Source organism: Manis javanica, chromosome 9, assembly GCF_040802235.1.
Source record: "Manis javanica isolate MJ-LG chromosome 9, MJ_LKY, whole genome shotgun sequence".
Lineage (NCBI taxonomy): Eukaryota > Metazoa > Chordata > Mammalia > Pholidota > Manidae > Manis > Manis javanica.
This window is the reverse complement of record NC_133164.1, coordinates 87,628,489-87,644,327: the sequence shown is the minus strand read 5'-3', so window position 1 is coordinate 87,644,327 and position 15,839 is coordinate 87,628,489. Positions and strand designations below refer to the sequence as shown.

The window sequence follows — 15,839 nt, the reverse complement described above, 5'->3', positions numbered from 1 at the left end:
AACAAGTGGGACTATATCAAACCAAATAGCTGCACAGTAAAGGAAACCATCAAGAAAATGAAGAGGCAATCCATTGAATGGGAGAAAATATTTGCAAATCATGTATCAGATAAGGGGTTAATATCCAAAATATATAAAGAACTCACACAACTCAATAGCAAAAAAGACAATACAATTAAAAATCGGGCAGAAGATCTGAATAGACATTTTTCCAAAGAAGGCACACAGATGGCCAATAGGTACATAAAAAGATGGTCAACATCACTAAACATCAGGGAAATGGAAATCAAAACCCCAATGAGATATCATTTCATACCAGTCAGAGTGGCTAATATCAACAAGACAAGAAATAAAGTGTGGCGAGGATGTGGAGGAAAGGGAGCCATCCTGCTCTTCTGGTGGGAATGTAAACTGATGTGACCACTATGGAAAAAGTATGAAGGGTCCTCAAAAAATTAAAAATAAAACTACCATAAGGTCCAGCAACCCCACATCTATGTTTTTATCCAAAGGAAATGCAAACAGGATATCAAAGAGATATGTGCACTCCCATGTATATTGAAGCATTATTCACAGTGGCCAGGATATGGAAACAACCTAAGTGTCTGTTAACAGATGAATAAATAAAGAAGATGTGGGGTTTGTAGATGTGGAATATCATTCAGCCACGACAAGTAAGGAAATGCTGTCATTTGTAACAACATGGATGGACATTGAGGGCATTTTGCTAAGGGAAATAAGCCAGACAGAGATACGTGAAATCTAAAAAAGAAAAGTCGAACTCATAAAAGCAGAGACAACAGTGGTTGGCAAGGACTGGGTGGTGGGGGAGATAGGGAAAAGCTGGTATAAGGGTACAAACTTTCAGTTATAGGATGAATAAGGTCTCAGGATACAATGTAAAACATGGATGTAAAAACTATAGTTGACAACACTATATTGTGTAACTGAGATTTGCTAAGAGTAGAACTTAAATGGTCTCATAAAAATATATGTATAATTTATGTTATATAAATATATATATATATATTACTGTTATGTGATGGAGTGTTAATTAACTAGATGGAAGGAATCCTTTCACAATGTATATGTATATCAAATCATCGATGTATACTTTAAATATCTTACAATTTTATTAGTCAATTACATCTCGAAAAAGCTGGAAAAATTGTTTCATTTTGTAATCTGTTATCAACTCTATAATCACCTCTGACACACCAGCCAACATTTCTTTTCATTTCAACTAAACTTGATATGCAGCTAATGTAGACATGCTTTCTTAAGGCAGATGGTAAATACATAGATGGTTTCTTTTTCTTCTGTTCAGACACTTTCTGAGGAATAGCATTTTTAGGCTGGTACAGTCACAGGTCAGAATTCTTCCTCCAGAAACAGCTCTCTATACCGACACACATGCCATCTACAGAACTCTCTGGAGATGAATAAACTCAAAAATCCTTTTACAAAAATCTTATCTTTCTGATATTATTTAATGGTGGTAATTCATAGGAGCTTATACGTTCACAAACAAAATTTATTAAAAACTGGAATGTATGCTTTTCTGCCTTCATGAATAGATTCCACAGGATTTATTCTATCCCTCTTCTTGATGACTTAGTTCACCACTGTGAAAATGAGTAACTATTTTGGGATATGACATAAAGATCCCCTCAGAGGATCCTGACATGTATGACAAGCTGCTTGTCCTTAAACTTAAGCAGCCCCAGAATATTAAGTAAGCTTTTTAAGTTCACATATCTGTTTTTTTAAAAAATTGTTTTCTTGCCTCTCTTGTACATTAATTTTTCACAGTCATTTCTTCTTGCTGTCATGTTGCCTGTGTGTTTTAGTCTCACTTTTATTTATTGTGTACTGACACTTTTCTTTAAACATTCTCCAATTCATTTCATAAAGGTAATATAGCAGCTTAAATGTATAGTAAGATAAAAATTAATCAGGCAATGAGAGGGAGAAAAAGCAAGGAAAAGAGGAAATAAGATTGGACCAGGAATAAAGTCAGTGTTCTCAAATTGCATACTAGAAGTTTTTGCACATTTTGTTAGAAGTAAGCTACAAATTTCTTACTAAAAATTAACCCTATGAGATAAGCAATTATGTGATTTACAAGGTCCATAAGATAAAAATAAAATACTATTTAATTGGCAGCTTTTTATTTTTTGGAGCCCCCCGCCAAAACCAGTAAATCCTGCTTGCTAGAAGAGGGTCTCATTTGAGAGTAAATATGCTTTTATAAGGAGGTCTGGTGCCTTAAAACATAGATTGAGCACATCTATTTCCAAGGATTAGAAGTCTTTTTATTTATTTATTTGCTTGCATCCGTCCAGTTTCTTGGCTGTGTTCTGGAGAGCTGTGCCAAATAAGTCATTTCAGGATGGAAAAAGTCATTCATCTGAGTTGCCATCTTTATCTGGACTGTTGGTACAGTCAGTGCAAAAACTTTCTCTTATATGTACGTGGTCTTCACATTCCTTCACATCCTTGGTCCCGCTTCTTTGGGAAAATATGAGATCCTACTCCAAGCCTGCTCCTTTTCCTGACACAGCATTTTAACTTGCTGGATAAAATGCAACCACCTGTCCTCATTTTATTTCTTTTTCTTAGCAAAATTATAGGGCAGGTTATTAAGTTGATAGCTTGTGACTGATGGGAGTCAGTATGAAGTCACATTTTTTAGATGTTTTAAGAAAAATTGATCTTAACAAGTAGTGACTCTGTGGCATCTTACTACATTGATGGACAGGGACTTCAATGGGTATGAGGGGGACTCAACAATATGGGTGAATGCAGAGAAGACAGGTGGTATTACACAGCATCTTGCTATGCTGATGGACAGTGACTGTAGTGGGGTGGGGTGGGGGACTTTGTGAGGGGGGAGCCTGGTAAACATAGTGTTCTTCATGTAATTGTAGATTAATGATAAAAAAAATTAAAAAATTAAAAAAAACCCAATATGGGTGAATGTAGTAACCACATTGTTTTTCATTTGAAACTTTCATAAGACTATATCAACGATACCTTAAAATAAATAAATAAATAATCGATCAAATTAGGGCTACAAAAATAGGAATTAAAGTGAGTATTTTCCCCAGACTGTTATGTTTCATTAAACTGATTATTATAAATGTTGTCATAGAGGTTAATGGGACCAGCCTTTAAAATAAGAGTTACTAAAACCTGAATGTTACTACTCTAAAGAAACATATGTCCCAAGAATCACAAATCACAATGATTTATTGATCACTATGTTTTTAAGGAAAATGTCCCTTCTCTTAAAAAAGAATCCTGCCCGGAGTCCTGCCCTCTCTGTGACCCCCTCACATGCTGCTCTCGCTATCCTTTGTTGGCTGTCTCTGCTTTTCCTCCAGCCACATGCTCTGCTCTACGGATGCTGTCCCCTGAAAAGTCACCAGGGACTCTGAAAGCCAAATGCAGTGGCCTCTACATGTAAGTCCTTGGCCTCGCTGCCCTGTTGGGAGGTCTCTTCATTATTGTCTTCCATGACTTCACCCACACCAGCTGCTGCAGCGATCACTGATTTTTGAAAAAATATTCTAGAACCATATCTTAGAGCCCTGACCCAAACTCCCACTGCATTTGTGAGGGTGTGCTCTCCTCCCCTCAGGTTTACCCCTTTCAAAACCTGCCCTGTCTGCCCTCCACACCTCACTGTTCCTTTTGATTTCTTTTTTTACAACTGAAGGCATCATCTCAAAGATATCTCTGACAATTCCCTCTTCCTCCAAAAACATATTTTAGAAAAGGTACCATTACTCCCACAGACACCCTATTTTAATCCAGGAATTTTCTAATTTGAACCTGAATTACCAAAAAAGGCAGATGACTGGTCTCCACATTTCTAAGCACATTGACTTAGCCTCTATAGTTAGTGAACTGCCTTAGAATGCAGCCTCTCCTAAAGCTGAACATAACGTGTGTTCACTCTCAGAGATATAGCCCCAACAGAAATGCATACATATGTCTACTGAAAGGCAAGTGCTAGGATGTTTATAGCAGCACTGTTTGAAATAAATGAATAGGATGGATAAATGAGCTGTGGTGGAGTCACCAGGGTAATCGGTATGCAGCAAAAAGAGTGAAAGTATGACTCATGCAAAATACAGAAGACTCTTGCAAACAATGTTGGGCAAAACAAGCTAGATACAAAAGAGTGCATACTGCATGATTCCATGTATATAAAGTTCACAACTGGGCAAATCAAATCTATGGTATAGGAGGTCAGAAGAACGTTACCCTTCAGTGGGTGGTCCTGGCTCCTGGTGGTAATGTCCTATTTCCTCATCTGAGTGCTGGTCCATAGGTGTGGTCAGTTTTTGAAAATTCACCAAGCTGTACATTTACATTACTAATACAATAAATAAAAAAAATATGTATATTCTGATATTTCTAATAATACTGTGCCTGTGCAACAAGTATAACTCTGCTGGCCTGGCACTCCAAGCCTCCACATGTATATTTCCAGGCTTCTTTTCATCCCACTAAGTGTCTCTGAAAAATGCCTGCTGAGTTCCCCTCTGTGGGCCTGCCCGAGCTGTCTGCTCTGGGAGCATTGTTCCCCAGGCTGTCTGCTCCATCCTTGCTCCCTTCCAAGGCTCATCCTCAGGCTTCTTTCCTCCCTTGCATTGCCTTGAGGTCCCCACAAATGTATGGGACCTCTCCCTCCTTTCAAGCCCCAGAGCACTTGGAGTTTTTGAAACTGCCTTATTCTATTCTGTTTTTGTTTTGTTTTGACAAATAAAAATTGTGCATATTTAAGGTGTATAACTTGATATTTTTTCTTTTTCTAAAATTGAGATATAATTGACATGTAACATTATGTTAGTTTCAGGTATATAACATAGTGATTTGACATATGTACTTTATATACTGTGAAATGATCACAGTAAGTCTGGCTGATATTCATGATCACACATAGCTATAGTTTTTCATATGATGAGAACTTGTAAGATCTACTCTCTTAGCATCTTTCACATATACCATGCAGTGTTCATACAGTATTATTAATTACAGTCACCATGCTGGAAATTACATTCCCATGACTTGCTTATTTGATAACTGGAAGTTTGTACCTTTTGACCCCCTCTCACCCATTTTGTCCATGTTCTACCTCCTGCCTCAGACAAGCACCCATCTGTTTTCCATATCTAGGTCTTATTGTCCTTTGGATAACAGTGACCCTGATAGGTATTTTGCTTTCTCATCTAAACCACTTTTCTGTGTGTTCTTGGAAAGATCTAATAAAAACTTACAAGTGCTCAATAATATTTTTTGAGTTGAACTAGTCTGCTTTTCCCAATTATTACTCCTTTAGGACATTGGCTTCAGATAATGAAAAGAGGCTAATGATGAGGTGCTTCTCTGCTCAATGTGTAAGGTTATTGTAAATTAGATACAATGATTTTACCTTTTCTCTATATTGATCTTAGTTTCATAGGGATGATTTTTTTAAAACTTCAGAGTGTTACAACTCCATAACCCTCAATTATTTTGAACAAATCCTGGTATTATGTGTTTACTTCATGGATACTTAACTAGATATCTCTAAGAATGGTTTTCAAAAATACAACTATGAGAGACTGATTCAAGATGGTGGCATGAGAGTAGAGACAGAGAACTCCTCCAAAAACCACATATAATATGAAAATATAGTTAATAGAACTAATCCTAAAAGAGCAACAGGAAAGAAGGCTGCACCAGACTGCATACATGGGGAGAACAGAGCAGACCTCATAAAACAGGGTAGCTTAAAAAAGCCTTGATCTGGCAGGACCCAAGCCCTTCCCTAACCCCAGCTCACTGGCAGGAGGAAGAGAAACGGAGTGGGGAGGGGGTGGAAGCCTAGCATTGCTGAAGAACCAGCCCTGGAGATCTGCTTTGGGAGCACAAATACACATTGCATGGTGCTCTGGAGATTAGTGGGGTTGAAAAACTAAGACAGGTGTAATACTTGGAGAGACTGAGATTCTAGCCATTTGTGAAGGACAGGGATCCACATCCAGCTGCTCTGGGACAAAGGAAAAGTGGGCAATTTGAGAGGCTTCCTAGCAGTAAGAGGGCTGCTGAAGGGGCAGGGATTGCACAGAGCTTGCTGAGCAGGAGAAGGGAGCTTCAGGCACTCCATCTCCCTGACTGGCTACTCAGTTCTGAGGCCCCCCTCTGTGATACACAGCCTACTGCATCTTTCTCCTGGCCTGCCAGCACCAGCTCACAAACCGGCAATCCCTGCCCTGGCGTCAGGCCAACCAGAGGGAGGCCCCACCTACCGCAGCTACAGACGCAAAGCAAAGGCTTACACCTGTGTGCTTGGCCCACTGGTTCTGACTGCAGCCGAGAAGCAGGAAACAGCTCTTTCCTCCCCCCAGGTACCAGTGCCACTCCCCTGCAACCCCTGACATCACTCCAGGGGCTGAGCGGCTCCAGAGGCTAGAGCTTCTGGGCACTAGAGAGCACCACATAAAAATATGAAATGTCAAAGGAAACTGGTTCAAACAAAAATCTCAGAAACACCAGAAAAAGGACCAAATGAAACTGAACTCACCAATCTTCCTGAAAGAGAATTCAAAATAAAAATCATAAACATGCTCATGGAGGTACAGAAAAATATTCAAGAACTCAGGGATGAATTTAGGATGGAGAGTCAATCATTAAGAAATTCCATATCTGAAATTAAACATACAATGGAGAGATTTAAAAACAGATTAGATGTAGTAGAAGAGATGGTGAATGGAATAGAAATTAGAGAAGGATACAAAGAAGCTGAGGTAAAGAGAGAAAAAAGGATCTCAATGAATGAAAGAATATTGAGAGAACTGTGTGACCAATTCAAACAGAACAATATTTGCATTATAGGGGTACCAGGAGAAGAAGAGAGAGGATTAAGAGAATAAGGGGCATTTCAATTAGCACACATAATGTGGAGGGCAGGGGCCCAGGGAAGGCATTGTAGCACACAGAGAAGACAAGTAGTGACTCTATAGCATCTTACTACACTGATGGACAGTGACTGTAATATGGGGTATGTGGTGGGGACTTGATGATGGGGGGAATCTAGTAACCACAGTGTTGTTCATGTGATTGTATATTAATGATATCAAAATTTTAAAAAATCCCCTCCAAAAGTGTATATATATATATATATATATATATATATATATATATATATATATATATAATCATGATACCATTACTATACCTAAAAAATTAACCATAATCATAGGAATGACTTTAAAGGAAAATTACTTTAAGCCTATTTCTGTATCACTTCATGTTAGGAGAAGATAAAGGGCAGTAGCTGAGTCCTTCTTCCTGTCCCTGATGTGACCCCTTCCAGAAAAGGCTGAACCAACAGATAAATTAGGATAGTTCTCTTTTTTTGTCCTCCCAAATATCTTGAAACTTAACATTTAAAAGGAGGATTATTTGTTCTATTAAAAAACAAATTTTTAATTAGTGAGAATGTTTGACATCTTGATCTGAGTGATGATTACATGAATGTATACACCTGTCAGAATTCATCCAGTTGTACATGAAGATTTTTGCATTTTATTGTACATATTTTAATACAAAAAGAAAAACACATTGCATGAGTTCTACTGGCAATCTCATTCTGTCAGGGCAACTACAGAGTAGGTAGCCTGCAGTTGTGCCCTACACTGTAGAGGCAAAGAAGTGTGGTAGCTCCTTTTCTCTTTTCTAACCCATAACTTGACCACCCAATTCATGGATGGAGCTGGCGTGGAGGAGGTACCAGGAACGCAAAAGTTCAAAGCAACCTCTATGTGATAGTGAACACATTGAGATGGTTCTCATAAGGGAGGGACTTTGATGCCAACACGATTCAGTGACCTGAGCTTGCTTGACTACAAAAAGCAAACCAATATTCAAAGATAAGAAGAGCTTAATGTCAGGGAAAACTTACCTACTTCATAAAATGAAATGCATTGGGTTGACAAAGAAGTGTTATTCTTAGGTAAGATATTTTTGGCATCTTTTACTCACAAATGTTCATTTAAAAATATCCAATCTGCTCAGTATTTTTAAACAAAGAATCCATTGTTTAATGGCTAATCTTTGTTTTTTTAATGAAACTCTTATTTATTTGATAATATAATTATCATATAATTCATAGGTAATAGAAAATATTTTCCAGGTATTAGGAATCGGAGCCAAGATATAAAGACCTGGATATGTACAATGTTGAGATGGCTGCTCTCCACACATTAAATGCTACTACTAATTTAAAGTAACTACTATCATTCCTGTTTCAACCAGAAGACTATAAGAATTGATTATGAGGAAAAATCCAGCTGCTGGGGGAACATAACAGTAATTAGCTGTCATATAGATCAGAACATGACAGAGAAGCCATCCAAGAGAACAATACAATTTCTAGCTATCAGATTGAAATTAATCATTTGGAGGCACAAAGATAATCCAGGCTATTGATGATGGTTGGGAGAAAAACTACATAGGATGGTTAATTTTGTATCTGCATAATAACCTAGAAAGGACCCACCTAGTCCAACTCATTTTTAGTTTTATAATAATTGCAATTCTATGGAGCTTTTAGAAGATAAAGCTTTATGTTAGTTAGATTTTTGGACTTAGAACCATATTTTATTACAAGATTTTGCTCTCTGAGAACTGAGAACATGACTGCCTCAGAGAGGGGAAAGACTCACCATGCTGTCCAGCTGCATCCAGTGGACCTCATTGTTGTAGCTGACCCGGGACTGCTGGGTCTGCAGCGTGTACGGGAAGGAGCTGACCTGGAGCACCAGGAGGTTGAAAGCTTCCAGAACTTCTCTGCAATTAATGACTCTATCAGCCAATCCATGACTGGGTTCACCATGTGACAAAGAGCCCGAAATGACACTGCAGAAAAGTTGAAAGGCACGTTAATACCTCCTAATTTAACTGATTAGATGCAGAAGCAAACATCAAAACAGAGATAATGTTTTAGTTCTTATTTTCCTTGCTCTTGTAACTGAGAGTGTGAGTAAAAGCAACCAACATTTGATTTGCAAGAGCAAAAATTAGACTCCTTCTTTCCCCTTCCAGACAGATTTCAGGGATACTTACTTTTTACCTTTTTCAGTTTGCCCCTTATATACCTCAAGGTGCAAACTCAGTTACACAGGCCAAGGATACCTGAATCTGCAGTTGAGATGTAAAGATGTAGTTCAAATCTTTAGTTTGAAAGTTCATCTGAATGAGGCAGCATCTCCATCAAAACACAATGCTTATAACAGTGCAGTGCAGAGAGGCCCCAAAGCTGCAAGGGATCCCTGCCTGTGTTAATACCACTCTCCTTCCTCCCCTGAGGCTACTAGACTCTGCGGAGGGTGGAGGGGGCCTCTAAATCATTTTCAGTTTTTTCAAGTTGGATGTACCAGGTTGCCAGGCACCCTCAAAACCACACAATTTTTTTTTTGTCAAATAAATACTGTTGATGCCTTGGGAAATTAAATACAGGGTATTTAATATGTATCCTCAGAGCTATTATCCCAAACTTTCAAAGATGAGGTATAAAAGGTCAGTGGGCTTTCATCTCATAGAACACCAGTCCTTACTGAATAGGATGTGTGCAAAATTCCTTTTTTTCTTCTTTCTTTCCTACTTTCTGCTAAGTTTAACAAGTTATGCAAGCTCTTATTTATACCTATAAATGACCCTAGTGCTCAGATTGCAGAGTACAGACGCATTCTGGTTTCTGAAACAATACTTCTGCAATATTGACATTTCTATCACACACTAAAAACTTCCAGATTCCTCACCTCAGTGTCTCTTGAAGAAAGGAAAATCTATCTATGATTGATAATGCCTGAAATTTCCTTTCCTTTACACGGTGAGCACCAACCATGATATGTAATACTCCATGACTATTTGCATACTCCCCTTTTTTAAAATAATGATTTGCCCTTTTAATCCATAGGAGCAAAAGATACTTCTAACAGTATTTATTATAATTTGCTCTGGGAGCAAAACTGGCTCCACAATGCCACTGCTACTATTCAATCATGAATAAGCCCACCTGAGACATAGGATACTCTCCTGTTTAAACTGGTAAATTGGGAAAGGTTTCAGATTTGCTCTCAGATCATTAAAGTGGCATCTTTTGAGGATTGAGGGGTATTATGTTTAGTACACATGGTGTGAGGGGTCATGGGGAAAACAGTGTCGCACAGAGAAGGCAAATAGTGAATCTGTGGCATCTTACTACACTGATGGACAGTGCCTGCAATGGGGTATGGGTGGGGACTTGGTAATATGGGTAAATGTAGTAACCACATTGTTTTTTCATGTGAAACCTTCATAAGAGTGTGTATTAATAATACCTTAATAAAAAATTTTTAAATAAATAAAGCGGCATCTTTACTTCTGTTAATGTAAGCAAAGAGAAGGAGAAAGGCAAGGAGGAGAAATAGCAGGAAAGGAAGGAAGATAAGAGAAGGGGAAAAGGAGAAGAATGGGGAAGGGAAAACGGGGTGGGAAGGAAAGCTCATCGACCTCAGGCTCCTTTTTGCCATCCTTTCTCTGAAGCAGCTGAATCCACAATGCTCTGAAGACAGTATTTTTTTTTTTACATTAGTTTCAGGTGTACAACACAGTGATTGAACATTTATATACATGATAATTCTAGGTACCAGCTATCACCATACCAAGTTGTCACAATATTTTGACTATATTCCTTATGCTATGCATTACATCCCGGTTACTTACTTATTTTACAATTGGAAGTGTGTACTTTATTTTATTTATGTCTTATTTATTTATTTATTTATTTATTTATTTATTTATTTATTTATTTATTTATTTATTTATTTATTTATTTATTTATTTGTGAGGGCATCTCTCCTATTTTTTTTGATCAAATGGTTGTTAACAACAATAAAATTCTGTATAGGGGACTCAATGCTCAATGTATAATCATTAATCCACCCCAAGCCTCATTTTTGTCAGTGAAGACAGTATTTTTAACAAGAATTTCTAAGTTCATTCACAGTGTAGTTAAAATAAAATCAACATTAAATGGGCAAAAAACGTTGAGAGAGCAAGGAATGGGTAGGAATAAGGTACCCTAAGATGGTGCCAAAAATTAGGGATCCTAGGCTTTCAAATCATCACCTTTTAAATAATTTCTTAGGTAACAATTACTGCTGTAGAAGAAATACTGTGTCTGCTCACTCTGAGGCAATCACCTCGTCAGTTCCACGTGGGAGTTGTCATGGACCAGCACGAAGAGTGTGTATGGGTTCTGCTTCACCCTTCTCATGAAGACTTCAAACTTGGTCTGAATCTCATTATCTAGACGAACAACATATTTCTCTGCTCTCTGGTAAGCTGTCCCGTTTTCTTCCAGACCCAAGTCTACAAGGACACCTGCCAAGAAGAAAAAAAAGCTTATTTTTTCACATCTGTAAATATAAATGAGATAAACTTGTAAACTGGTAGTAACTATATATATTTACAGAGTAGATATTTTTCCTTTTCCTATTCTCCACCACATATTTTGAGGAGGAAATACAAAATTCCCTTTTCTTTAGAACTCCCTGCCCTCCCAGTCCTCACACCAGTGACAACAGGGAACAATCTGATACATTAAGTAGAAGCAGTTGAATGTATAAGACCTCTGTCTAATTAAATTCTATTTACATGTGAAGCATTGCTGTTAACAGCTACCATAGGCCACTCAGAGCTACAGATCTTGGCCAAATTATCACATAAGCCTTCTTTATTGCAAATTCAGCAACAAAAACATACATAAGAAAAAGGAAAATTAAATTTGATGTCCAGAGGTAGCACAACTGATCGTGAGCTTTTTTTCAGGTAGAATTTTTCCTCATTTTCATACAGTGACAGTTTTGCACAGTATTTAGAGTATGGGAAATCCTTAATGAATGTTGGTTTATGTATCAGATTAATGAACTGAATCATCCAAGATCACTATATTCTCAAAATGCAAGAATCTGTGAAATTTAGTACTGCTTCATTATCTCTGCCTATAATAAAATTACTTCCACATATAAACACCTAAAATAGGTCTAGGCACATGAAGCTGTTGTTGGAATAATCAGTTAAAACACCAAATCCTCCTTTAAAATGAAGAGACAAAATAGTAATTACATGAGGTGAAGGATGTGTTAACTAACCTTATTGTGGTATTTTACAATTTATTCATGCATCAAATCTTCAAGTTAACGTGTAAATTGTATACCTTAAACTTACATACTGTTATATATCATTATATCTCAGTAAAGCTGGGGAGAAAAACCAAGGGCACCTAAGTCTCCCACCCTCAGATACTAGCTGCATGCATGAAGGGCTAAGCTCCCTGAGTTTAGAGTCCAGTAACTCCAGCCCATAGCCTTCCAAACAGGAGAAGGAACGAGAAGACTTATTTTGGGGTTAGATACATTACATATGTTACACATGTCCTTAAGGACCAGCCTGGACTCCAAGGGCTAAAGGATATCTATTTAGCATTCAATATCAACCACACTCAACAGCCCCACCTGTGTGGAAAAACAATAAAAATAAAAATAAAAAACAAGTTAAATGAAGAGGTTTTTATGGAATATGTTGAATTAGTTTTGTTCATCTAGCTTTTCTTTTTATATAAAATCAGGTCAATTAACAACTATATGCAATTAGCATCTAGATTGTATAATACCAATAGCTCTAAATTGTATAAAAGAAAATAGGAAGAATGTTTTACCATATGAAAAACTCATTATACCAAAGGTGAAAAGAAAGGTAATTTTGCTTCCAAACATTTTTCATGAGGACACTTGTTTTCAGTTTCCACCCAAATGTAGTGAAATATTGATGTGGATATTTCCAAAAGAAATAAAAAATTTTAAGTGGCAGGTATTCTGATTTTTTGGAAAGTAGACTGCTTGTGAAATTCATTCAACATTCCGTAGTGGTTTACTGAGCACTTACTATGTATCAGGTGCTATGTCAGGTATTGTGCTAGGCCTAAAGATACACAGGAAAGCAGGACAAAGATCTTACTTAATCTTATGGAGATGGACAATTTTGACAAGTGTTATGATGGGAGACAAAGTACTAAGGGATAGAGGAGTTGAGCAGAGGCTTGGAGAGGGGACCTACTTAATCTCTGGGGGTTTCTGTTTCCTTATCTAACAAATGGGGAGTGTAGTTCCAGTTGAAAATTTGTTTGTATCCTAAGTCAATCCTTAAGAAATAAGCAGTGCAAGTTAAGGGCATCCTAATATGAAAAGACCATAAAAAATTCATAAAGAGGAAAAAATGTATCTTATGGATAATTAAAAGTTAACTACATTTCAAAACAAATGAATAAAGACCTTTGACAAGTCAATTCCATACATACCATAATGAAAACACAAACTTCCACGGATCTGAGAGGCTGTTCCCTTAGATGTAACATAGTATATTAGCCTGTAATTATTCATCCAGCTGGCTTTGCAGTGATGAATCTGGGTGGGGAACAGGTACATCAGAGGCACTTTGCTGTTTTATTTCTAACTGGGCATTTTTAGTAGATTATCCTTATCTTCAAAGTGTGTTTTAGACTTGCTTTTATTTTTAAGTTTTGTTTCTTCCCTGGTTATGAAAGTGATAGATACTCATCTTGGAAAAGCTGGAAAGTCTAGAGATATATTTAAAAAGAAAAATTTATCCATAATTCTTTAACTCAAAACAAGCCACTGTGAACATTTTTGTGCAGTCTTTCCTGTCTTTTTCTAGGCATATTGTGCAACCTATCTCACATTTTGCATCAATGCTTCACTTCTTTTTATTGCTGAATGTTATTCCATTGTGTGGATTACCACATTTTATATACCCATTCATCATGGACATTATGGGCATTCAGACTGTTTCCACTTTTTGGCTATTACGAATAATGCTGCTATGAACTTTTGTGTACAGGTATATATGTGGACATCTGTTTTCACTTCTCTCATTTCATATCTAGCAGTGGAATTGGTATATATGGTAGTTCCGTTTAACCACTTGAGACACTGTTAGAGGGTTTTCTAAAGTGGCTATGCCATTTACCACCAGCAGCGTGTGGGCTTCCAATTTTCTACATATTTGACAAGACTGCTGTTATGTGTCTTTTTTATTATGGTCATTCTAGATGGTGTGAAATAATATTTCACTGTAGTTTTGATTTTCATTTCTCCAGTTGGCTAATGATGTTGAGCATCTTTTCATATGCTCATTGACCATCTTCTTATCTTTGGGTAAATGCCTCCTCAGATTCTTTACCCATATCTTAATTAGACTAGCTTTTGGAGTTACATCTGAGAAATCATTGCTTAATCCAAAGTCATGAGGATTTACATCTATGTATTCTTCTAAGAATTTTTATAGTTAAAGATCTTACATTTTGGACTGATCTGTATTGAGTTACTTATTGTTTGTAAGGTACAGATCCAAATTCATTCTTTTTCAGGTGGATATCCAGTTGCCCTAGTGCATCATTTGTTGAAAAGATTATTCTTTCCCCATTGAATGATCTTGGCACCCTGGTCAAAATTCAGTTGATTACAAATAGAAGGGTTTATTTCTGGACTCTCAAGTCTATCCCATTGATCTATATGCCTATCCTTATGCTAGTGCCACAATGTCTTGATTACTGTAGCTTTGTATTGTTTTAAAATGGGGAAGTGAGAGTCTCCCAACTTCGTTCTTTTGGAATATTGGTTTGGGTAATCTGGGTTCCTTGAATTTCCACATGAATTTTAGGATCACCTTATTAATTTCTGCAAAGAAGCCAGTTAGGGTTTTGACAGGGAATGCATTGAAATTTGTAGATCAGTTTGGGGAATATTATCATCTTAAAATGATTAATGTCTTCCAATTCATGAATATAGGATGTCCTTCCATTTATTTAGGTCTTCTGTAATTTCTTTCAACAATGTTTTCTAGTTTTTAAAAGTATAGTTTCACACTTCTTTTGTCAAATATATTCCTAAGCAATTAATTTTTTTGATACTATTATAAATAGAATTGTTTTCTTAATTTCATTTTTGCGTCTCATTTTGTGACTTTTCTGTAGATCTAAATTGTTTTAAAATAAAAAATTTAAAAGAAGCACAGACATTTCAAATATTTGCAACTGGAATGCATACATTACTGTTGGAAGTGGAAATATAACTACCTTGGAAAAAAATTTGCATTATTTGTAAAGTTGAAAATGTACACACCTATGCCCCAACGATTATACTCTCAGAGAAACACTTGTATTTATGTACCGGCACTGTTTGAAAATTAAAAAACTGGAAACAACCTGAATGTCCATCAGTAGTAGAAATTATATTAATGTGTGGTATATTTTAAGTGTAGAATTTATAAATTTTAAAATGTGTGGAATAGAATACTAAAAAGCAGTAAAATGAGTGGATTACAATTACATACAACAGAATCTCAGGGATGTAATGTGTGTAAAAAGTAAATTACAGATGAATGTATACAGTGTGGTTCCACTTAGAAAAAGGTTTAAAGGATATAAAAAGTAAACAATATATTGCTTAGGAATTATATTGTTAATACATGCATTAATATAACATATATTAATGTTATATATTATTTAGGAGTTAGCAAAACTAAATAAAGGGAACAATAAACAAAACTCAGAATAAAGGTTACCTTTGAAAGAAGAAGGAGATGAGCATCAAGAGCGGGACAAGAATTTTCAATGTTCCTTATTTTGGGGGATTTTGGGTATTCACTGTATTGTTATTTTTAATACCTCTTATAAGTTTTATAAATTTGATCTCAATATTTAAAATTTCTTAAAAGGGAGA

General features: G+C 36.5%; 1 protein-coding gene across 8 annotated transcripts in view; it reads right to left on the bottom strand.

The window, feature by feature from the left end:
• GREB1L (GREB1 like retinoic acid receptor coactivator) overlaps positions 1 to 15,839 on the bottom strand; it is a 246,383-nt gene that overhangs the window by 30,137 nt on the left and 200,407 nt on the right. For all 8 annotated transcript variants that reach the window (XM_037017933.2, XM_037017910.2, XM_037017912.2 and 5 more), the window contains 2 exons: positions 11,241 to 11,421; positions 8,721 to 8,913 (listed from right to left, as the gene is read on the bottom strand). In XM_037017933.2, the coding sequence (XP_036873828.1) occupies positions 8,721 to 8,913; positions 11,241 to 11,421 (374 nt within the window). The remainder of the gene's footprint in view (positions 1 to 8,720; positions 8,914 to 11,240; positions 11,422 to 15,839) is intronic.